The sequence below is a fragment of the Crinia signifera genome, chromosome 4 (assembly GCF_055691185.1).
Source record: "Crinia signifera chromosome 4, ASM5569118v1, whole genome shotgun sequence".
In the NCBI taxonomy this organism is placed as follows: Eukaryota; Metazoa; Chordata; class Amphibia; order Anura; family Myobatrachidae; genus Crinia; species Crinia signifera.
In genome coordinates, this window is record NC_139220.1 from 318,895,177 (window position 1) to 318,920,969 (window position 25,793).

Consider the following 25,793-nt stretch of genomic DNA (forward strand, 5'->3'; position numbering starts at 1 on the left):
TATTGACATTGTGAATACGAGACTGAGCCACATTCATATTCTTACTAAATTTCCTCCCATATAGTTAAAATCAATAGAGGATATAAAACTTAACTTCAATGCTGAGGTAGGCATATGGAGTATTCAAAACGCATTTCATCATGACTTCATCAAGGGGTAGGGACATACTGGCTGGAGCTTATATACATATATACCCATACTAGGGTAGGGCAATTACCTACATCACTTCCTGCCTTGAAATAAGTACGTAGTAATCTATCTTAAAGTAATAATCATAATTGAAGTATATGATGGGATTATATTAGACTAAGGTCATACTCGTGTGCAGCTAAGAAATGCCAACGTCCGTTTCACTGGTGTGGTTTTGTCAGTGAATTATCTTGAGATTTGTCAAGAATGATACATCTTAAATCCAGATGACTTGAACATACCCTAAATGACTGAATAAGAATTAAATAGTCTACTCTATGTCCAGACTAGTCTAGCCAACAGATTGAAACTCAACTAAAAATGTATTGACTGTCATATAGAAGAACCCGATGCATGTTCCACCAACTTTTTCACCAAAGGCGATAACAACACAAATAGTATTTTTTTATTTGATTACTTTTAAGTTTAAATGGCAACAGTTTAATATAACAATGATTTTTGCTGATGCGTGTTTCTATATCTTGTTACTAAACTGATCTCTGTCTCTTCTCATGAGATGTTTCCTGGAGTTCATGTCGGGCCTGAACACTATGATGAAACATTTAGGCAGGAACATGCAGATCACTAGAGCCCAACTGGAAGCCAAGATGGCAAATATCTCCATGGCTACTGTGTACTTGCCCTGAGAACTGAGGGAGGCCGGGATAAAGGAGACCCAGACACTGAGGAAGGCCAGCATGCTGAACGTAATAAACTGGGCTTCATTGAAGCTGTCAGGAAGTCTTCGAGCCAGGAAGGCAACAATAAAACTAATGGTAGCTAGAAGGAACAGATAACCCAGCATGGTCCAGAAGGCAATGGGGGAGCCCTCATTACACTCAACAATGATGAGTCCAGGTTTGGTATGGGTGTTGTTCTGTCGGAAAGGAGGAGCGAGTGACAGCCAAGTGATGCACAGGAGGAACTTGAACAGGAAACAAGTAGAAATTATCATATAGGACACTTGAGGTGTGGTCCATTTTCTCATCCTGTTGCCTGGTCTTGTGGCCATGAAAGCAAGCACCACCATGATAGTCTTTGCCAAAATACAAGAGATACAAAGGGCAAATACTAGGCCAAATGAAACTTGGCGTAGCAAACAGTTTACAGGTTGGGGGTAACCAATGAAAACTAAAGAGCAGAGGAAACACAAAGACAGGGACACCAGCAGAAGGCAGCTTACGGAAAAATTGTTGGCTTTCACTATGGGCGTGTCCTTCCAGTGGATGAAAATTGCTAATATAAAAACAGGACTGGCAGAGGACAGTAAGCTTGTAGATAACAATGATGCTCCTAATGGATCTTCATAGTGCAGGTACTCTACAGGCTTCTGTAGACATATGGTTTTCTGGAGATTTGGCCACTGGTCCCACGGACACTTCAGACAATGAACAGAATCTGAGAGAGAGATAAATTATTTATTGTTGAATTTTTATATTTTATAAACAAAGAAAGGTAATAGTATTATACCAGTACAATATTTCTGATATGGAAATATCTACAATATAACCATTAATGCTGAAACATGTAACTGAGCTCTTTGTCACATGCTACAAATATTGTAGGACAAACAGATGTGAAGGAAAGAGCCTTGTTGTATTAGTTTATTTTAAAGCAGTTATGTCTTCACAAACCCTAAAAACCCTAAACCTTATTGGATTTATGTTACTTCATCTCACTTTCCAAATCAAGGTCCTCAATCAACCCTATGTGTCAGGAGCTTCGTTTTGATTTTTTTTTGTCCAGCAAATTTTCCACAGAACACTTGAACATTTAATTTTCATGAGTGAGAGATAGTTAGTGGAAAAGAAAGGAAAAATAAATATGGGCACAGAATATAAACCAACAGCGTCACAATTGGATACGTGGTAATGGCCAATGGTGGCTAAACCTTTGAATTTTATTTAACATCAAGAGTGGCATCCTATTAGTCGCTGTAACTTACTTGGCCAATAACCTCACCTGAGGCTATTCAATTAGCCCCGATGTTGGCTTTATCAGGAAAAACTGAATCTGCTTTAAGCATCCTTTTTTCCCCCATGATCGCTGCTACAGAAAGACATAGGTCCACAACTTTTTTAATAAATTAAGAGGGAAGTCCTTGACCAGAACATTTTGTCCATCCCAGAATCAGTTGTCCTGGAAGATGTGCTGTAAACATTAAGTGAATAAGGGGCACTACTGTGGGCATTTCATGTAAGAGGGGCACTACTGTGTGGCATAATATATACTGTATAAGGGGTACTACTGTGTAATGCAACATGAAAACGCGGCACAATGTGTGTAACATAAATATGGGAAGCTGTTGGTGGTGTAATATGAATCAGGAGCACTACGTGTGGTATAATGTGAATAAGATTGAACGTGTGGAGTAATTTGAATTGGGTGTACTATTGTTTGACCACACCCCTAAATTATAATATTTATTTTAGCAAGAATCTAAGACCGATTTATTAAGAATAGGAGAGTATGTGCAAATGTATAGTTTGCATTGAGGCATCGAACACCTTAGCACCGGTTGGGGACATAAGGTAGCACCAGAAAGCTAAAGTCAATTTTTCAAATGTTTACTGCATATCAGGACATATGAGCAGGTCCATCACTCACCTGACTGGTTAGATATTTCTCCTTGTAGACAGGGGACACATTCAAAGCAACATACAGGTTGTCCTCTTATAGCGGCCTTCCTGGTACCTGGGGGACAGCTCTCACTGCAGACTGAGCGAGGGGTCTGGGGATAGGACACAATTTTGAGAGATTTCAAAAACAATACAAATTACTCTACTTGTCCGCTGTGTGTCATTCTATTGTGCAGTATTGTGGAGGCATTTACTTCATGAAGCATAATAACGACAATACCAACAATCTTTTCTTCTCATTCTGAGAAAGACTCATAATTCCTTCAATCTGGGTAGACATAAAGTTTGGTTTTATGTATCAAATTAAATAGAAATGTAGGTCTACAGCAATGTATCATATTTTGTATGGCTATACTAGGTAAGGTCATCGTCCTACATCAATGCACCTTTTGTGGTTGATTTTTTTAGCCACTATAACAGATCTAGTGGAGTCACCATAATGTGTGGCAAGTATGCAATAACCATAGAGTAAAGGCCTCCATACACTGGTCCGACTTGATGCGCACGGGACCGCACTTTGGGTGAGATGGGATGTCCAACACATCCAACTTGGGGCAATTTCTCAGCGTGATCCATCGGGATCGGGTGTAATCGGCCCCAAATTTTGACCGGGTGCTGATACCCATAAAATGCTGGGCGTCCCCTTGCTGCCACCCCCTGCCCACCCCTGGTCCTCCCTTCTTAGATCGAATGGCTAGGTGAGTGTGAATCTCCCCAAAGCTGTTTGATCCCGGGGTTTGCACATGCACATATTCATACATGTACAAACCCCGAACATCAGGGATGGAGACGAATTTGGACCCAAATGAAAATCTATAGATACGTGAGACCATGGACCATTTAGAATAGGGGAGGACTTGTGGTGCCAAAGTCTATTTACTGGTGAGAGGGACTGGCAACAGGCCCAGCAGATCACATAGTACATAGCATGCCCCAGCATGACAAAAGCGAGGAACATGGCTCATGGGAATAGCTAGTAAATGCCCTCTTTGGGTTAATTATCTACTAGCTTCTCAGACAAGTAAGCATCTAGGTGCTTTGTGGATTAAGCACTCCCAGTATTTCTTGTAACATATTGTGCATTTTATTTTTAATCCCATGGATGCCTATAGGAACAGAAGAGGACCGATCTACACTGGAGGCTGTAAGTATAATTTTTGTCACAGGTACCCTTAGGAATTCTACAGGACAGCTTCATGGGGCTTGTAGATCTACTACAATACCCAATACCAGCCATGGTTGTCATGTTTTGGCCTCGGGACCTTATATAATGAGTGTCCCCCAGCTGTTGCATGACACTGCTGGCTATTGGAGCCCAGTGCTGGTTTCCAAAATACAGGTGACCCCTACTCCTTTTGTCCCCTTTATTTTGGGAACCAGGACTGGGCCATGAGCCTGTTGATGGTTATAGAAATACAGGGGGACCCCATGTCTTTTTTTCCCTTGTATATCTGCAACCAAGACCTGCTCAAAGAGCCTGGGGCCGGTTATTCTGGTGGGGGGGACCCGACGCCATTTTATTTCATTATTTATCTTATCTTATTTTTCCACAGAGAAGCCTGATGGATCTGACCGATCCATGAGATGCTTCAGCCCCATCTGTATTTGGCTGCCCAGCAGGCCCATTACTATGTAAGCATGAAAGAGTTTTGATCGGGAAGTTGGGTTTGGTCCGCAAGTATCTGCGTCTCACAAGTCACAAGTCAAGTCTCACAAGTCAATAGGTCACCACCGTAAGGTCAACATTGACAAAATGTAGACAATCACTAGGTCGACACTGACAAAAGTTGTTGACACGTGAAAATGTCAACATGAGTTTTTCACTAATTGTTCCTTTTTTTTTTTACTTGTTAATGCTTTACCATTGATGAGGACTCTGGAGGAGAGCGGTAAAGTGTGCCTGGCACAGCAGTAATGGATCAAGGCACTTGGCCAGAAGCATGGTGGAGGCTATACTAATTAGGTCACCACATGCTCGGGTGTTGACACAAAAAAAATGAAAGTTCATGTCGACCTTTTTTATATGCCCGTCGACCTATAATCTCGATGCCATACTAGCTTCCAAGTTATATGATTTTAGCTATTTTTTTAATCAGTTCTTGAAAAAAATGTTGTTCCAAAATAAAAAAACTACAGGGTGCTTTTGTGAAAACCAAAACTTGATCAATTAGTGGCATATCTATAATGGGTGCACACAGGCCCCTGAGTCTCAGGGGGCCCACACCGCACACGATGTGCCCATGTTTCTAATACTTACCATCCAGAGTTCAGCAGCAGCGGCAGAAGTGATGCAGAAATTGCCAGAAAAATGGCTCAGTGGCAATTTTTTGGCAGCCTGTGCATGCACAGTGGAGTCTGAGTGCTCTAGTGCTCAGATTCCACAACACTGCACTGCCGACGACAGCAGCAACAATACAAAAATAGTTGGAAAAAATGGCCGCTGCGACACTTTTCCAGATATTCACGAATGCACAGTAGGATCTAGTGCAGAGAGGTGGGGGCCCGGCCAGAGGTGGCTGCACACGGGTCTCTCCACTGTTAAACGCCCGTGCGGACAACCTATTAATATTTTATATTTATAAATAGTGGAAGAAAATGTCTTACTTTAAATTAAAAATATTTTAGAAAAAGTTATTTTATATAGCACAAAACATGATAAAATGTGGTGTATTATCTGATGAAAACTATAAGTGGAGACAATGTACGTAGACAAGGTCCCACCTGTTTTTGCGCCATAGACCACAGCAACAGGCTTGAGTTGATGCTGAGAGTTTGACGAGAAGATGTGACGGTGTCATATCTGCCGACTGTGACCTGTCCCATAGTCCCTTCTTGTGTCATCTGCCAGTTCACAATGTCAAAGGCGGCGGGGATGTCTCCATGATCATCGAAGTAAATGTCACTCCCGCTGCTCAGTGCAACCCTCACGTTCTTTATATAGTGCAGAAGCTGTGAGGAAGATTTATTTTATTTGTTAATCTACATGTTACTCATAACCGCATATGGGGTCCAATTCAGTCCTGCACGAACGGCAACGATGAATTCGGAGCACAAGCGTTTTTTTTGGGTAACTCGCATGCATCGACCTTACGCATTTGTGAAAACATGTGCAGGGTGAAATTTGCATCCTAACGAATGGGTGCAGCATCATGGGACTGCGAAGAGGGGCATGAAGGTGAGCATGCAGTGGGCGTGTGCCACCTGACATGCAGTGAGATGCAGGCAGTCCTGCAGGCCCTGGATAAAATGGCGGGCGATATGAAAGGGTTAGTGGAATCTATCCTAGAATTTTAAATGTAATTATCTATTTCATTTCTATCAATAAGTCATTTAAGTTTTTCATTCAGATTTATTTTGTTAATATACAATAAAACAGTTTTGCCAGTACGCATTATGCCACAGTATCCCTATTTCAAATTATAACATACAGTGGCCCCTGTTCATATTATGCCACATACTATTATGCCTGCCCCCCAGGTTTAAACAGAAATCAGTTTTTTATCCATCCCACTTGAAGGGATGTTTCCTTGATTCCTTCAATACCGTGGTGATGGACGATGTGAGGAAATTGGACAATAAGAAGATAGGGCAAAATTTATCATTCAAAGAAAGAAAGGGCTTGAAATCCCTAATTGATGATAAAAACCTTATCATAAAACCAACGGATAAAGGGGGCGGAATAGTCCTTTTAAATAAAAATGACTATGAGGAGGAGTTTCTCAAACAGCTTTCAGATCAAGAAACGTATAGAAAGATGAGAGGTAACCCTACCCAGAAGATCATTAATCTCCTGAAAACTTTAACTGATAAACACAACAAATCAGGGACCATAACTGAGGAAGAAAATACATTTTTGAATATAGAGTGCCCGATAATCCCGACAATCTACATACTTCCCAAAGTCCATGAGGACCCGGTGCATCCCCCTGGAAGGCCAATAATTTCCGGGGTGGACTCCGTAACCTCCAATTTGTCTATGTTTATAGATGTTCATTTACAACCCTTGGTAACCAAGAATCAGTCTCATCTAAAAGATACAACTGATGTTTTGAAATTTATTCAAACTGTAAAATGGGAGGAGGACCTCTTCCTTATTACAGCAGACGTAACGTCGCTCTACACCATTATAAGTCACATGCAAGGTGTAGAGGCGGTTAAGAGAGCCCTCACAAATCATGAGATGAGCCAAAAACTCAAAAACTTTATAATCGAGGGGTTTGAGTTTATTCTCCAAAATAATTATTTTATATTTAAGGAGGACTTCTATATCCAGAAGAGAGGAACCGCCATGGGCACCAGGTTTGCCCCTAGTTATGCCAACATCTTCATGGGTGAGTGAGTGACCGATATCATCTGGTCCCATCACCCATATGGGGCAAACCTGGTGTCCTGGCGGCGTTATATAGATGACATCCTCTTTATTTGGAGAGTGGACAGCGAGAGTCTGGATAATTTCTGCAATTATCTTAATCAAAACAACAAGGGAATTAAATTGACTTTCAACATCAGTAAAGAACAGATCAATTTTTGGGACATTATCATATACGTGGAGAATAACATGTTCAAAACAAAAAATTATACCAAGCCTACAGACTCTCAGGCTTACATTAACCACAATAGTTGCCATCAAGATAGATGGCTGGAGTCTATCCCGATTGGACAGTTCAAAAGACTGAAGAGAAACTGCACGGACCACCCAGTCTTTTAAGACCAGGCACAAGAAATGAAAAAACGTTTCTTGGAAAGCGGGTATGATGCTGAGAAGGTTAATAATTCTCTTGTATGAGTACAGGAATTAGAAAGAAATACACTTCTCACTAGGAAAGGAAAACATTCCAATCAATCTGACAAATTCAAGTGGTCATTTAAAACTAATTATTCTTCACAACACCACAAAATAAGGAAGATTATACAAAGACACTGGGATCTATTAAAGAAGGCTCCAGTGATTGTTGCAGAGATTCCTCCTAAACCTGTCTGTATATTTAGGAGAGCACCTAACTTGAAATCTAAGCTTGTAAAAAGTCTATGCCCCACATCTCCAAGGAAAACCACAATAACATCTGTGGGATTCTATAGATGTGGTTCATGCATAGGGTGTAAAACAGTGAAGAACAATTTCGGAGCTAAAATAACTGAACTGTCCCTGAATGGGAAAAAAATTGTTATTAAGGAATTCGTTACATGTCACTCTTTTAATGTAGTGTAAGCCATTGAGTGCACTTGTGGCAAGTTTTATATAGGCAGGACAAGTAGGCCATTCAAAATAAGGATAAGCGAGCATGTGCGCAATATCCGCAAGGGGCTTGAAACACATGCCCTACCTATGCATTTTAAAACACATCACCAGTGTAATCCCGATTTAAAAAAAAAACTTTTATGTTTTAAAAAAAAATAAAGGGAAATATCAGGAGGGGGGGGGGGGGGGGGAGGCGATGTAGCCACCGCCCTTGCAAAGAGTGAAATGACCCTCATATTTAACCACCAAACCCTCATTCCAGGGGGTTTGAACAAAGATTTTGAATTAAAGTGGTTTATGTGACTTTTTAACCTTTTTAAATATTTAAATTATTATAATTCTCTATTTTGTAGATGTATTTTATAAAAATTCTAGACTATGGTACCTCATTTGCCATTTTGCACAATAATTGGGCTCTATCACTTTAAAACAAAGTCTGCACTATGATTCTTGTTATGTTGCACAATAAATGGGCCATGTCACTTTAAAAAAAAGGCACATGTCACTTTAACCAGAACCTAATCTATGTTTTTCTGTATTACATAAAAAAACATCTTGGAAAAAGTCCGGAAGGAAATAAATGGTGCTTTAACATGGCGGCAACCTAAATCGAATGAAAACGGGGCGCTGATCCAAAGAAGTGTATGAAAAATAGAGAACACAAGGTGGAACGCACATAAAGGCCCAGCACTTCTGGGTATGACGTCCGCTGGAACGCAAAACGTCATTCCAACTTCCGGCGGAACCCGGAAGTATCGCGCAAATTGCGAATTTGAGTGAATTCATGTGCAGCAATCACTGTCAGCTGTAATAGCCGGCAGCAAGTAAAAACTGGTCCCGATGCCTTGGGAAAGACTTGGGGAAATGTGGGAATTAGCTATAAGGATTAATCCATGTATGGAATTGGGTTTCCCTGGAAAGGGGTATAAATACAGGACCAGTGTCTGAACTCCATATGCCTTGACAAAGAGACCATTGTGGTCTGGAAACGCGTTGACGGTGGAGTGAAGGGCAAGAGACTTTGGACTTTACACCGGGGGAGGCAGCAGGGACCCCTGGTTTACATCACATGCCTTATTGTCTACATATTCTGTGTGGACATATCTACTCGGTGATAGTCTGAAGTTTTTAACCCTGCTGTATATTTTAATGTGTTTGTGAATAAAGCGGTATTACACCATACCAGCTTTATCTTTTATCTCATGAGCTACAAATAGAGTGAATACTGAGGGATTCAAACGGCAATCTGACCGCTCCCTTACAAACGTTGTATGTCTACCCTTGAAAAGTAGACCAACAAAAATGGTACGAGTCCTCTTGTTAAGGATTGACATGCACTGAATTTCAATATTTATATTAACAAATACAGTATTACACTATTGCGGTATTCTTTTTATCCTTTCCATTTTGGGTACTTCCATTCCTCTGGATTCAGGTGAAATCTAACGGTGACCTGACCGCCCCCTTACAAGTGATTTATGTCTACCCTAAAAAAGTAGACCAACGTAAAAGGTACGAGTTCACCTATGATATATTAATGCACACTGAACTGTGACCATATCAATTTATCAAAATTATATTACACTATTGTGGTTTCTTATTTCTTTTTTGGGTATTTTCCTCATGATCCCAAGTGAAAACCCCTTCTGAACAGCGCCCAAAGGACAGTATCAGTATTTATTTTGTTGGGTTATTATGCCTGTTCATACCCACATTAGAGTAACCTCCAGTTCACATTATGCATCATTATAGTGCATCTGTTTCATATTATGCCACATCATAGTGGCCCCTGTTCTTATCATGTAATATAGGCCCTTATTCAGATCTGATCGCAGTGCAAATTTGTTCTCAAAATGGGCAAAACCATGTGCACTGCAGGTGGGGCAGATGTAACATGTGCAGAGAGAGTTAGATTTGTGTGAGTTATTTTGTTTCTGTTCAGGGTAAATACTGACTGCTTTATTTTTACACTGCAATTTAAATTTCAGTTTCAACACACCCCACCCAAATTTAACTCTCTCTGCACATGTTACATCTGCCCCACCTGCAGTACACATGGTTTTGCGAACAAATTAGTACTGCGATGAGATCTAAATAAGGGCCATAGTGCCATCCACATTACAGTAAGCAGATCAGATTATGATACATTATAGTGCCCCCTAGATCATATTGTGCCACGTTACTATCCAGTTCAAATTATACCACATTGCAGTGTCCCCTTACCAGTTTAGCATCCACTACACAATCCTCTCACTGAGAATGTAATATCACACAGTTCTAGCTGGGCAATGGATCAGACCCAATTACTTAGAAGGCAAATCTGGAAAATTGGTATGCAACTTGGGTCCAGGCCCCCCAATGCCTCTGGGTCCCATCGCATTGGCACTCCTTACACCAACTAAAGCATATGGTTTTAAAGTTCTTATATTATCTTTACTATTTATTTGCAGCCATTTTGAATTTACAAAAATTGACTCCCAGACAAAAATTGGCTCCCAGACAAAAATTGTCTCCCGGTCATATTACAGTGGAAGGCACTTAAAAGTAAATAATTTTTTTGGGGGGAAAAGCTACCTTCTGATGCACTATTGCATCAATCACTTATATTGGACTGCACCCACCAGCATAATTTACCTGCCATGGCTTAAAAATCAAAATGTCTTTACAGCTCAAATATGGAGCATTTCCGTCTTTCGATTTGCAGTTCTTCAGGTCTTTCAAAGCTTTGACCACCACATAGGCTGCAGCGTAATGACCATGAGTAAAGATCAAACTGCTGGTGTAGGCGAAGATGTTCCTGATGGTCTCTATACTCTCCGCCCCCGTGCACTCTTTCATCGCGGGGTCCAAAGATCCAGTTGTGTTTTTCTCATACATAAACTTACAGTTGAAGAGTTTTTCCCAGTATAAGTTTACCCAGGACTCTTGCGAGGAAGGGTGGATCATGCTGAGGTAGTTATTGAATCCTGGAATCTCTCTATTGTGTGTAAATAATCCAATGGACCCTGATAATACTTGAGAAAATCTTCCAGATAAGAACAAACTACTCATCGACCAAGCAACATTGGAAACAAAAATCTTCCCTTTGATTTTCTGTTTGATCATCTCCTCCATGATAAGAACCAAGTCAATGTCAATAGAGAAGATAACGACAACCGTAACCGATGACTCTTTGATGACCTTGACTATGTGAGGGGCATTACGGTCAGACTGAGATAAACGGATGTATTCAGTGAAGGCCACGCATGCTCCAGCCTTTACTATCTCTTCCCTGATTGGCTGAATTCCCTGTAGGCCATAATCACTATCCATGGCCAACAGACCGACCCAGGTCCAACCAAAGTGCAGAATAAGCTTAGCTAGTCCCATAGACTGTTCCTTATCACTGGGAACAGTCCGGACAAAGGAGGGGAACTGTATTCTATTACTTAGGAGAGAGATACTCGATGATGCACTGATCTGAAAAAACAAACAAAAATATTTTCCGTATTTGCAGTAACACCATAAACTTGTATTTACAATGATTTAAAATTTTGAAACATGTTAAATCTGATCTCCCCATGTAATAAAAAGTGTATCTGAGTTTGGTGAACTCAGCCCAAAATATACCCTACTGTAGATAACCAGCTGGGCCTTATTCTCATTTGCAGGGCTGCCAATAGGGGGGTTCTGTGGGTACAGCTGTCCCGTTCCCCGGCCTCTGGGCCTGGGCAGCTCATTTTACCCACAGCAAACCCCCCCCCCCACACACACACACACACACACCCAACAAAGAAGGTCCAGGAGTGCAGGCTTATTCCACCCAGGAAGCTGGCAGCCAATTTAAATGCTGCATCGGCTTTTGAGCCAATCAGAGCTTGCGTACCAGCAACCAATCAGAGTGGGCTGTCGGTACGCTAGCTCTGATTGGCCCAACAGCCGGTGCTGCATTATAATCGGCCGCCGGACAGGAGATGGGGGAACAGGAGTCAGATTATGGTAAATCAAGTGAGATGGGGGGGCGGACTGGATATGAGTTCCGGGCCCCAAAATTCCTGATGGTGGGCCTGCTCGTTTGTGAATGCTTATGCTATTTCAAGCTATATATTATGCATTTTGTAATTGTGGTTGAGTGACAGGTTTCCCCATGTCAGCAAGGATTCAATCTCCTGGGATTCAGGGGGTAACTCCAAACCTCAAGGCCTATTTAATACTAGCAGTTGAATTGTGTTGGGTCAGTGTTGGAGGAGATATACAGTATATCCAAATCTAACTCTCTCTGCACATGTTACATCTGCCCCACCTGCAGTGCACATGGTTTCGCCCATTTTGAGAACAAATTTGTACTGCGATCAGATCTGAATACGGGCCAATATCAGAGATGCATTTCTGACAACGTTTTAATGTTTGCCCAATTGCCAAAAGTTACTGCCAGCAGAGGCATAACTAGCACTTGCAAACGTATCTACTGAGGGCCTTATATACAGCATAGTCTGACATTTGTGCCCAGGTGGCCATGAATCCAGAATATAATCAACAGAGGTTCTGCTCTGTGTATTCAGATTCGGAATTGTGCTGGAAAGTTATTTTTTACCTATGGCCACCTCTGCAGGCCTTCCTCCTCATGATGTATGTGGACATGTTTTTATTGGTTATTAGTTTGAAAGAGAATCCTTTGCCACCAATCCGCAGGAGGTCAATCTGCCCCAAGAACTGGGAGATCCTCTCTAATGGAACCCAAGAGGTGGATCAGCAGAGATCACTCACAGCGGCTGGAAGGTAATTTTCTTGTCTTGGTGACTCACCCTGGATTGGTTGGCCCCACAGCATTTTATTTCCATCGCACACATGCAAATCAGCCAGGGTAGGTATTCCATGGTATGGATTGTTCTTTTTCAGAAGTACATTTCCTAATGTGACCATAGATGGATCAGTGTAGAGGTGCCCATACACGTTGCGATATGTGTGCTGTGCGTTTTGAACTTCATTTGTGGCGTGCGATTTTGGCACTTGTAGGCGGGATGCGATGCAATCTACTGTACTGTGCGGGTGCGATACGTGTCCCCGCGGGAACAATATTGTATAGCACAAACAGTATCTGCAGGCAGTACTTTTTGTGCTGCATCGCGTCGCATCAGTTTTGTAGTACATGCGATGCGATTTTAGCCTCTTTTTTTCTTTTTGAGTTTATAGTTACCTAATGGACATCGCATAACATCGCATGTACTACAAAACTGATGCGATGCGATGTACTGCCAGCAGATACTTTTTGTGCTATACAATATTGTACCCGCGGGGACGCGCATCGCATCACATCGCATCCCCGCAGGTACACGGTGCGATTTTAACCGATTCAATGCGTTTTGAACTTTAAAAGTTCAAAATGAATGTTAAAATCGCAACGTGTATGGGCACCTTAGGAACTAGTTCAGACTGAACGTAATGTGGTTAAAGGAATGGGGATTTTGCACTTTGCTAATATTTTAATTATGCGGGGTCTGATCCCAGATGAGAAAGATCCTCATGACCAATTCTTTTGAACTGGAGGTATACATGGGGATGTGCAAACCTGGACAACTTTCTCAGTCCATTTAAGTATCAAAGACAAACCTACCACCAGGGCCTAATTCAGACGGGATTGCAAAGCTAATTTTTATCCCTAATGGACAAAACCATATTGCAATGCAGGTGGGGCAAATGTAACATGAGAGAGATATACTACGCTCCCATGTATCGGCCAAATAGCAGCTTGGCTGGTTACGGGTGTGATCGGTTCTGTTTTGTGCGAGAACAAGCAGCTTATTTACTTATTTAGCCAAGCACTGCCAAACATGAGTAACATACGGATCAGTAAGATCAGTTAGATCAGTTAGATCCATTAGGTACTTCTATGTGTAAAAGGAAATTAGGTACTTGTGTACTAGCACGGCGCCCCGATAATTAGTCGCCCGATTTTTTTAATCACATCGCATCGCATGCCATACACCCGATGGCATGCGATGCGATTTTAACGCATATAGGATATTAAATTGTATAAGCACCCTAATGGGTGCTTACAATGCTTACATGCACCCCCACGCCACCCCCCAAGTATAAACGTGAACCTGAAGCGTGGCGAGCGCAGCCGTTACGCGTCCTACGAACTTTTCATACCCCCACTATTCACGTTGGCGTGGAGTTGATTTTATAAAGTGTGGCGAGCGCAGCGAGCCACCAAGCCCAAAGCGTGGCGAGCGCAGGGAGGCCCGCAAGGGGACGCGGATACCTGTGAAGCCCGCGAGGGGACGCGGATACCTGTAAAGCCCGCGAGGGGACGCGGATACCTGTGAAGCCCGCGAGGGGACGCGGATACCTGTGAAGCTCGTTGCGCTCGCCACGCTTCGGGCTCGGTGGTTCGCTGCGCTCGCCACACTTTATAAAATCAACTCCACGCCGACGTGGATAGTGGGGGTATGAAAAGGTCGTAGAACACGTACCGCCACCCCTCACGGGCTCGCTGCGCTCGCCACGCTTCAGGTTCACGTTTATACTTGGGGGTGGCGTGGGGGTGCATTTAAGCATTGTAAGCACCCATTGTAAATTGTATGCCATTGTAGAACATCGGCCGATATCGCGTTGCATCGCATCGCATGCGATATCGTCTGCGATGCGATGGGCGCCGTGATAGTACACAAGTACCGAAAACTAAAATAAAAATTTTTTCGTGGGGTCCCCCCTTCTATCACAACAAACCCCATGCTCTTTGAGGCGTGATGGTTTTAAAAATAGAGGGAAATAATTGAGTTGGCTTTCCTATATTTGAAGAACCAGCACCAGGAGCCAATCACGAAGAGCCACGTAGTAGCGTTAACCTCCGCTGAGCTGTCACTCAAGCGGAGCTCAGCTGGGACTTTGAATGGACAGAAAATCCCCATTCAAAGTTATACCCCTTTCATACATGCGACCCGGCAATGACCCGGCATTTTGAGTGCCGGGTCATTTTGCCGAATGCAGTCTGACCCTACCTGGTTGAAAACTGTCAACCCGGTAATTTTCTTAAAACAAAGGAAATTTGGGTAGTGTGAAACGCTACATAAATTATCCGGTAAAACTCCTTCACCCAGTAATATGCTGTTATGTCTGAAAGGGGTATAAGTGTGAGAGCTCTCACACCAGAGGGCCTGATTCTGGTTCACTTGCAAAAGCAAACTCCTTCTTTAATGAACAAAAACCATGTGCACTGCAGGTGGGGCAGATGTAACATGTGCAGAGAGAATTAGATTTGGGTGGAGTTTGTACTTCAAACTGAGATCTAAATTGCAGTGTTAAAAGAAAGCAGTCAGTGTTTACCCTGCACAGAAACAAAATAACTCACCCAAATCCTCCTCTCTCTGTACATGGTATGGTGTTCATACGAATATGGGATCGGATGCGGTGGGACATGCGGTGCCCAAGGGTGTTTTTTTCCAGCACCCAATGTTGCATGCCATCTGCGATGCCACATCGGGTGCTGGAAGAGGGATGGCAGTGGTGGAGCACAGTGCTGTAAAGGAGGGCTTGCAGTGGTGAAGCGCAGTGCTATGGAGGAGCAATGGTGGTGGCGAGGCCCAGCGATGGTGGCAGAATTTGAAAAAAAAGTTCTAAACACTGGGCGGCCCTCTGATTGGCTGAGACAGGTGACCACTGATTGGCTAAGACAGCTCTCTCTCAGCTAATCAGAGGGACGCCTAGTGTTTTAAATTGTCACTGCCAGCGCTCCATCACAGCATTGAGCTCCACCGATGCCAGCCCTTCTGCACAGCGCTACGCTTTACGGCAGCTTCGGCCCCTGCTCCCCAAACCATATGCGGCAGCCGCTGATTGCTTCGCGAACGATCGCATGTGGTTATAAACCTCATACAATTCGATAATATTAAGTTCAGCACATAATATTTTTGGAAGTGACATGCGACCAGCGGGCCCACGCATCGCGCCGGGGGACCCATTGGACATGCATACAATCCTTCCATTTATCACACAGATGCGGTCGAAATCTAAGGATTGTAACAATATCACCCTAGTCTATGGGCAGCATTACATCTGCCTCACCTGCTTGGCAATGCGCTGTGAATTAGGCCCAACGTTTGGAAACAGAACGAGATCATAAACAATTGGAATTCTAGATTCGGCGTAATATGTTTGGGTTCATTTGGTGAGTTTTTTTTTTAATGCACACATAACAACTGCTATAAAATAATGACAAGAAAATGCTAATCTTTCATCACATTATTAACCATTGAGTGCAAACATCTCCGTGAGCGATGGGCAAATATCGGCTAAAAATGCCGGCGTCGCTCACATTTGTTATATAAATTCAAATAAAAAATACTGCGTAAAAAAAGATTATTTGTTCTATATAAGGTAACTTACAGGTCATAATGATAAATTATAATGTTGGCTGGGCAATTTTCACACCAATGTTGACAAATTCACTTGGCACCCAAAGGGTTAATATGTTATTTCAGGGCACAACATTAAAATCTGCTTACCTGAGGGTATCTCAAGACCCCTAAAATATTTGCCACGATAATTGAGTTGGTGGAAAAGGAAGATGCAATGACAGCACTGTAGGTTGGTTGTCCACGACACCGGTAGTTGGGAATGGCGGCTCCGGACTCAGATAAGAGATGTAAGGCTCCTTGTACCTCATAGTGAGGCACGTTACACGTCTTATACACCTGCAGCCCTAACGTCAGGTTGCCGAGAACATCGGGGTTCATGTTAATCTCTTGTACAGCAAACATTATGGCGAGAAGTTCTTGATAGGAGTCCAACCAGAATCTTCAGGACAGAGATGATTATAAACAGTAAAAAAGTTAATTGTACTCATCAAAGTGACAAAACATTAAACATCACCTTATCGCTGGAAGCTGACAACCACGGGGTTTATATAGAGTCAAAATATAGACAGGAGTGAGTTCAATTTACACTACACTCACTTATTTATTTATCTATTTATTACCAGATATTTATATAGCGCACACATATTCCGCAGCGCTGTACAGAGAATATTTGAACATACACATCAGGCCCTGCCCCACTGGAGCTTACAATCTATATTCCCTACCACATGTACACGCACGCACAGACATTCTAGGGTTCATTTGTTCAGAGCCAATTAATCAACAGTACTAGTATATTTTCGAATTGTGGGAAGAAACCGGAGTGCCCAGTGGAAACCCACGCAAGCACGGAGAGAATATACAAACTCATCACAGGTCATGTTGGAAATCAAACCCATGACCTCAGTGCTGTGAGGCAGTAATGCTAACCATTACACCGTCCGTGCAGCCCCACTTGCCTCTTCCCTGTCTTTGTTCATTACAGTGACCATGCATGGAAATTAGCATACGATGGGTTAGAAAGTACAGTACCTCTACTGCCCATGTGTTACAGTCCACTAAAAAGCCCCTTGTATTTAAAGAACCAGCACTGTGACCCTGGACTGATCCTAGTGCAAAAATACTTGGGACAAAAGACCACTGTCCAAGGCTATCCAAGGTCATAGCAATTCAGGTGTAAAATAAATAAATTAATATCGATGTACAGGTCCTAACCAGCGTCAGAAAAGAAACTGATTTTCGGCAGAACCAGACTTGGTACATTTCCGCGTCTGTCAATCCCAGCGGCCGTACCTCTGTTTTCCAAAATTGTACTTAATTTTTCTAAATGAACTTTGATCCTCTCTCCTATCATCATGGCTAAAAGCATATTTTCTGGGACAGAGAAGAAAGCAATTAAAGCAATCAAATCATCAAAAACATGTAAGCACTTCAGGCGTAGGTATCGAGTCCGCTGGATTATCTCAAAGAAGTGTCTCGGCCTATCTGTAATGGAGATGCTACTTTTTATTTTGAACCAAAGTGGAACATAAACATAAAGTAAGTACTTTGTGGTATATTTTAATTTGGCTGAAAGCCTTTCAGTAGATACAGTATATACAGCATACCCTCTAACATGACCCATTCCATTAGGTACAAAATGCTCTGTTCCTGGACTTCCTTACCAGTGGCAATTACAGAGGTGGGGCTCCTGCACAGTCCAAAACTCAAAGAGGGGGGGTCACATCAACTGTCAGTGAGTCCAGGACAGTGATGTTTGGGGTGGCAGTAGGTGTGGCTCCCCTCTTTGAATATTGGACTGTGCTGCAGCCTCACATCTGCAACTGCTACTGGCAGGGAAGTCCAGGAACAGAGAATTTTGTACCTAATGGAATGGGTCATGTTGGAGGGTATGTAGACAGTACAAAGGTAATATTCAGTTTGCACAGGTAAGCAAGGGACCATGTTTAAGACAACCAGGATCGCAACAGCTCAGATCAGGTGGACAAATGAATCGCAATAGAGATTTCTACGGTAGCTCAGATCTGCAGACAAAATATCAGGTAAGCTACAATGGATTGCTTCATAATGGACATCTGGGAGACCTTCGCAACCCTTCAGTTTTGAACCGACAGATGGGACCCCATCCATTACTTCAAAGAGACTTCGAAATGTAAGTTGGTTGACGTGGAGGAGACGTATTACTCAGCGAAGTGATTGACCGAGCTTTCTCTTCAAGTCATCGAATGACACAACACTTCCTCCCTTGTTGACAAATGTGGATGATGTTGTAAATGTCTCATTTATTTATTTATTAACAGTTTCTTATATAGCGCAGCATATTCCGTTGCGCTTTACAATTGGAGACAGTTATACAACAAACAGAGTATTTACAGACAGTCAAAGGTAGGAGGGCCCTGCTCGCAAGCTTACAATCTATAGGGAAATAGGCCTTGATACATAAGGATAGATATTCTTTGTTGCATTAATTCCACCAGAATGCAAAGGTTCCTGGTCTGCTGTATGATACGGTGACCCAGCAGTTTGGCCAGGGGTCAGGAGGATGGAACATGTGAAAAAGAAGAGAGTGGATATGTGTGGACTGTGATTAGATAGGAACGGTATATGAAGGTTAAATGGCTGGTTCTGGAATTGATAAGCTGCCTGAAGAGGTGAGTTTTCAGGGAATGCTTGTACTGTATGTTTTGAAGACTGGAGAAGAGTCTTATCGTGCGTGGGGAAGCATTCCACATAGTGGGTGCAGCCCGAAGAAAGTCCTGCAATCTGGAATGGGAGCGAGCAATGAGTGTGATTGAGAGACGTAGATCTTGGGAGGAGCGTACAGGTCGGGTTGGAAGATATTTGAGATAAGAGAAGATATGTATGTTGGTGTAGTTTGGTTTATGGCTTTGTGTGTAAGTAAAAGGATTTTATATTGAATACAGTAGAATACAGGTAACCAGTGAAGTGACTGACAGAGTAGCTCTGCTTAGTGGGTGTGGGGGGTAATTAGGTGGCTTAGAGAAATGAGTTCCCTCACCTCTGCATGACCGCTTTATGCCCTGCATATTCTCAACAGCGATAGAGATATCAGGTTGGTAACTACTATTTATTGGCGGAAATATAATTAATTCTGTTTTTGAGATATTAAGTTTGAGGTGGCGAGATGACATCCAGGATGAGACAGCAGAAAGGCATTCAGAGACATGGCTCAATACAGATGGGGACAGGTCCGGGGAGGATAGGTAGAGCTGAGTATCATCTGCATACAGATGGGGACAGGTCCAGGGAGGGTAGGTAGAGCTGAGTATCATCCTCATACAGATGGGGACAGGTCCGGGGAGGATAGGTAGAGCTGAGTATCATCCTCATACAGATGGGGACAGGTCCGGGGAGGATAGGTAGAGCTGAGTATCATCCGCATACAGATGATACTGAAATCCAAAAGAGCTGATTAGTTTGCCAAGAGATGAGGTATAGATTGAGAAAAGCAGAGGACCTAAGACTGAACCCTGAGGTACTACAACTGATAAAGGCAGCGAAGAGGAGGTAGAATCCGAGAAACGAACACTGAGGGAGCGGTTATGCTCAGGCCTTCTCTGATTTAAGAACAGATACATACAGTAGTTAGTAAGGTTGAAGAAAGATGTTCGTTCTTCAAGTTCAACCTGTTTAATAATAGATTGCATAAAGATTTGATTTTCCTGACTTGTTGATCATAAGCCGGTATAACAGTGTTGGTGCATTAACTGCCAGTATTACAGTTGTAGTTAAATCACACTGATCCCATTTATGATTGCCATCATCTGTATTGATTTTGTCAATACACTTTAAACCAATGTTTCTCAACGTCAAACATTATAGTTTTCCAACATATAATGTTTAGGGCAGGCATGTCCAAACTATGGCCCTCCAGCTGTTGTGAAACTACAAGTCCCATCATGCCTTGCTACAGTTTTATTCTTAGGAAATTCTAAAACTATGGCAAGGCATGCTAGGATGTGTAGTTTCACAACAGCTGGAGGGCCACAGATTGGACATGCCTGGTTTAGGGGGTTTCTATCTGAGGAAGTTGTTGGGACAATGGTTGATACATCGAAAGAAATGAACGCACATGTGGATGGTTAAATATACCTACAAAACATAACCTGTTGGTGGTCCAACTGGAATCGAGAACTCAAGATTTAATTTACTGTCTACTCCTTTTGTATCATGTACCGATATAGCCGTGATGTGTATGCGCCTTATGGCAACAACAAGCATGGCTAGATCTGTAAATGGCATGTTTCAGCTATCTATGTACTAAGACTCGTACTTACCGACTTTGTTTCCTTCAGTCTAGTCGGTGCATAGGCGGCATAGCTGGCCAGTAGGTGGGTGTCAGGGGGGTTGTAAGGGATTTGTCAACCTTTCCTGGGGCCTGGAGGGCCACCCAATATTTTTGTCACCTTCTGAATGTTCTGGGAGAGTAAGCAATGTATGGATTAAGTGGCGAGAGATAAATTACTGACCAACCAATATGGCAGTTAGGAGCTGGTTGGGTGGTACTTTATCTATGTCCACTGTATGTCTTTCCAAGGCTTAGTACATAGATCACTCAGAGCAATAGATATAAATAAAGATATGTCATATCTTGCACAATAACTGTAGCACTTATACAACATTAATCCGTACGTACTCTGTGCAGGTAATTCTGGGCGGTCTCTCTGTGAATGAGACGTTTTGGTATACTTTGTCCATAAAAATAGGCATTAAAACTCCAATCATGATATCTCCTGGCTGGGATAGCTCCTCAAGAGCTGGGACCTCCAGTCGGCATCTCGGGTCCATAGAACAAACCAAGTGAAGATAAACAAACAATACAATGGTCCGTATTACTGGAGAGACAGTGATCATCTTCTGCAGATCAGGGGACAGTTATATCTGCAGGCACAAATACAGCAATTTTACTTTTTTACTATATAACACATATATAGGGCGAGATGTATTAAACTGAAAATGCGGTAAAACCCTGGTTTTACCGCATTTTCCGATGTATCAAAACCCGGCCGCACCGAAACCACATTGTAGGGTATCGCCACCTTTGGGTGGAGATACCCTATAGAAGCTTATGGGCTTCTTTTCGCTGCCTGCCGGCTCCGTTGCAAACCCGCCGCCTCGCCGACCCCCCCTCTGGCTTACCTTCCTGAAGGGTCCTCCTGGACCCCGGAAGGTAAACCCCTCCTCCCCCTAGTGAAGCAGCCGGACATCCTTCCGGCTGCAGGGGGGGAGGAGGAGGCGCCGGGGACAGCCTGCTTAGCTGTCCCCGGCGTGAGGGGAGCAGGAGGTGGCAGGAAGGTGACGGAGACCCCCCGCACACCACAGTACAGGTATCGCGGGGGGCCTCCGTCACCGCACCGTGATGCCAGCCGCATATGTTAGTACATATGCGCTGGCATCGCGGCGGGGGGTCCGCGAAGGGCGGCGATGTATTTTAATACATCTTGCCCATAGAGAGAAACGTAAGGTTTTATAAATACAGTGTTAGGAGTCATGTACTTCCAGGAGAGGCTGGAGTACAGTCAGACAGTCCAGTAGGCCGGCATTCTTCCTGCAGCGAGACCTCTAAACTTTGATTCTGATCTGTAGAGCAGTGGCAACAAGCCAAAGACCATCCTTGCCTAACATCCCGGAATGGCCAGAAGGCTTCTGGAAATTGGGTGAACCGTCCAGCCCCCTGTAGAGGTGGGCAAGTCTCCTACATCTCACCCGACCAATCACATTCCTTCGGACGCCCACTTACAGAGTAGAAGTGGGAGAACTGAGAGGGACACAATTCAAGGCCCAAAAAGAAAATTTGGGTACCCTAAAGAAGGGACGAGTGAGCAGTCAGCACAGGGTTGGTGAGCGGGAAATACAGACTGATGACCTGCGGGGGGAAATTGCAAAATAACCAGGATGACCAGCCTACTCTTCTAGAGAGATATCTCAAGAGTGACGATGAAGTTAAAAAGCTTCAATCCAAAGTAACAGAACTATGGATGCAAAGTAACTTGTGTGATAAACAGCAGATAAATGGGTAAATTGATTAATCAAAGTATTATTATTATTATTATTCATTTATTATTATTTACAGTTTCTTATATAGCGCAGAATATTCCGCTATACAATAGGAAACAACAGTGATTAAACAAACTGGGTAGATACAAACAGACATAGAGGTAGGAGGGCCCTGCTCACAAGCTTACAATCTATAGGGATAATAGGAGGGATACATAAGGATAAAATTCCATAGCATGGCAGTCCCATCAGATTACAAGACAATCCTAATGGGATGCAATTAGATATGAATGCTACTGGAGGTTGTGTGGGGGTCCTGAATATGATAAGCTTGCCTGAAGAGGTGAGTTTTCAGGGAACGCTTGAAGTCAGATGTTCCAGGAGATTATGTCTGTCAGCAGCAATTAGACGAAGAGAATATCCTCATTAAATATGCCAAATGTACAAGAAGAAACAGAAGTATCAAAGTTGGGGAATTCCCTGAAAGTCTTGTAAAAGGTGATGGGATATCTTACCGTTGCTCTCAAATGTGAAGACCTCCCATAGCATTACAGGACCAGTCAACAAAACTGTGTCCAAAGTTGATGATAAAGAACTGACGTGTGCAGATGGTGATGGTATGACCCATCAGGTGAAACCACAAGATGTAGAGAAGTCCAAAGTAATTTTGAGGGCTTCCAAGGTTGAGACTGTTGGCACTGTGTGATCAGAATGATGTGAATGTCACCCAATGACACTGTTTTGCTGTGGAAAACAGAACCTCAAAGAAAGTTACTTGTGACAATCTTGCGAACAGTGATTTCTATGTATATATTAATTTATTAACATTGTCCTTTATAGCGCACACAAATTCTGCAGCACTTTACAGAGAATTTTAATCAGTCCCTGCCCCGTGGAGCTTACAATCTTTATTCCCTACCACATGTACACGCGCACACAGACATTCTAGGGTGAATTTGTTGGGGCGCCAATTAGCCTACCAGTATATTTGTGGATTGGGAGGAAACCGGAGTATCCGGAGGAAACCCACGCAAGGGGAGAATATAAAAACTCTGCACAGTTATGGCCATGGTAGGAATGGAACCCATGACCTCAATGCTGTGAGGCCGTAATGCTAACCATTACACCATCCATACTGCCTTGATGTACAGTATGTAAAACAATGCCTATTGTAAGCAGGAGAATTGGAGTGGTCTCATATTATAAAGCTTGAAGCGAGGGCCGGTGCAATGCACTGCTGTGCCCCAGGTGGGGGGGGGGGTGGACTTGAAGCGGCTGTCGCCGAGTCTGGCGGGGTGGGGGTGATGCACAGGGGTGACCGCCGCCGAGTCTGGTTGGTGCTGCGGCCAACGGCGCCGATGACCCCGGGGGTGGGGGTTTAGAGAATGCGGCAGCCATCGCCGAGACCCAGGGGGGACGCGGCCACTGCCGCCGCCGAGTCTGTGGGGGGGAGGTGGGAATGCGGCCGCCACCGCCGAGTCCGGGGGTGGGGGGGGGGCACGCTTACCTAGATCCAAGGGAGCTGCTCCAGAATGCCGCCCTCCAGTGGCCGGTGCCCTAGGCACTTGCCTAGAGCTGCCTAGTGGTGGTGCCGGCCCTGCTTGAAGCAAGTAATCCAGCAAAACCAAATCTAAAAATAAAAGAACTTTGTGGACAGTGAATTTTAACCCATGCTGTTAGAACGTGTTAAAGGTCTTCATATTTTCAAGGCCCAAAAAGCAAATACTCAAGAAGATCCTGGAGATACAAGCCTTATAGAGGTGGCAGATAGCCATCAAAAACATGAGGTGAAGTTTGTGGATCAATGGAATAAATATTCATGTATGTTATGTGGACAAGAGAATCCAGGATCTGAGAGGGGCAGTACCAGTACACCTTCTTACATAAAACCAAGGACTGAAGGTTATGATGCTAGGGGCACTCAGCGTAATCAGGGGCGGGCTGGGCCGGGGGGCAGAGTGCCATGTGCCCCCCAGGCCGCTCTATAGTTGCTGTTATGGGCCGCTTTACCTCCTCCTCCACGCCGACGGCCATGTTCCTGTAGCCGGCTTTCAAAACATGGCTGCGCGGCTACAGGAACATGGCCGCCGGCGCTACCCGCACAGGAGGCCAGGACGCTCTCCCTGCTATGCTCCTTAGAACTGCTGCTGCCGCGTTTGTCAAATTGTATGACAGCGCCGGCAGCTGCTTGCAGAGCGGCTCCCTCTCTCCGTCGCGGTCGTTGAAATCCGCGCTCTTTATCTACCCCCCACCATCCGGTGAGCAGTAGCATCTCTCCCTCCCTGCAGTGTCCCAGGCCCGGCTCCCAGGTACCTGGTATGTAGGGGACTAAGTAAAAACCGGACCCGGATAAGACACCGTAACGCCGGACCAGACATCAAACTCTGCATTCCGGAGCTTATAGTGTCTGGTCCGAGGGGTGTCCCATGCGGGGGGTGTCTTGTCCGGGGGGATGCCTGTGATTGCTCACACCAGGGACATGGGGAAGGGGAGATTACAGCCTCCCCGTGTGGTCTGGACCGTTCCAGTTTTTATTACACCCCCAGACCATGCGGTGAGGCTGTATCCTCCCCCCTCTCCTCTCCCAGGTGACAGGTGCGAGAGCAGCCTCATCAGATGGAGCACCCCCGGACAGGACACCCCCAGACCGGATACTACATGCTCCGGAAAGCAGAGTTTGATGTCCAGTCCGGCATTCCGGTGTCTTATCCGATTCCGGATTTTACCCATACCCGGTATGTAGTATGTACAGTATGCCAGTACAATATATTGCCTTCATTTGAGTGCTGCCGCCTCCTATTCATAATATATATATATAATGCAGCAGGCACTTTAAGCACTGTTTGCAGGCTGTGTGTCCTGGTTATACAGGGGGAGCAGCCTGTGGTGTCCTGGTTATTAAGCAGGGGGAGCAGCCTGTGGTGTCCTGGTTATTATGCAGGGGGAGCAGCCTGTGGTGTCCTGGTTATTATGCAAGGGGAGCAGCCTGTGGTGTCCTGGTTATTATGCAAGGGGAGCAGCCTGTGGTGTCCTGGTTATTATGCAGGGGGAGCAGCCTGTAGTGTCCTGGTTATTATGCAGGGGGAGCAGCCTGTGGTGTCCTGGTTATTATGCAGGGGGAGCAGCCTGTGGTGTCCTGGTTATTATGCAGGGGGAGAAGCCTGTGGTGTCCTGGTTATTATGCAGGGGGAGCAGCCTGTGGTGTCCTGGTTATTATGCGGGGGAGCATCCTGTGGTGTCCTTGTTATTATGCGGGGGAGCATCCTGTGGTATCCTGGTTATTATGGAGGGGGAGCAGCCTGTGGTGTCCTGGTTATTATGGAGGGGCAGCAGCCTGTGGTGTCCTGGTTATTATGGAGGGGCAGCAGC

At 44.1% G+C, this 25,793-nt stretch overlaps 1 protein-coding gene across 1 annotated transcript; it reads right to left on the reverse strand.

The window, feature by feature from the left end:
- Positions 1–664: 664 nt before the first annotated feature.
- On the reverse strand, positions 665–20,669 carry LOC146073372 (vomeronasal type-2 receptor 26-like). Its single transcript, XM_083180551.1, has 7 exons — positions 20,524–20,669; positions 17,700–17,780; positions 16,554–16,845; positions 11,131–11,526; positions 5,550–5,777; positions 2,797–2,920; positions 665–1,587 (listed from the first exon to the last, which is right to left on the reverse strand). The coding sequence occupies exons 1-7, from the start codon at positions 20,667–20,669 to the stop codon at positions 665–667; spliced, it is 2,190 nt and encodes a 729-aa protein (XP_083036677.1).
- Positions 20,670–25,793: the final 5,124 nt, after the last annotated feature.

Bases quoted from the DNA above. Each gene is read 5' to 3' on its own strand.
- LOC146073372 (XM_083180551.1), bottom strand. From the start codon at position 20,669: ATGCCATTTACAGATCTAGCCATGCTTGTTGTTGCCATAAGGCGCATA. The intron at 11,527-16,553 runs GTAAGCAGATTT...TTGTTTTTTCAG, and splicing joins GGGTCTTGAGATACCCTCAG to ATCAGTGCATCATCGAGTAT. The intron at 5,778-11,130 runs GTTGCTTGGTCG...TCTTCCTCACAG, and splicing joins GGAAGATTTTTGTTTCCAAT to CTTCTGCACTATATAAAGAA.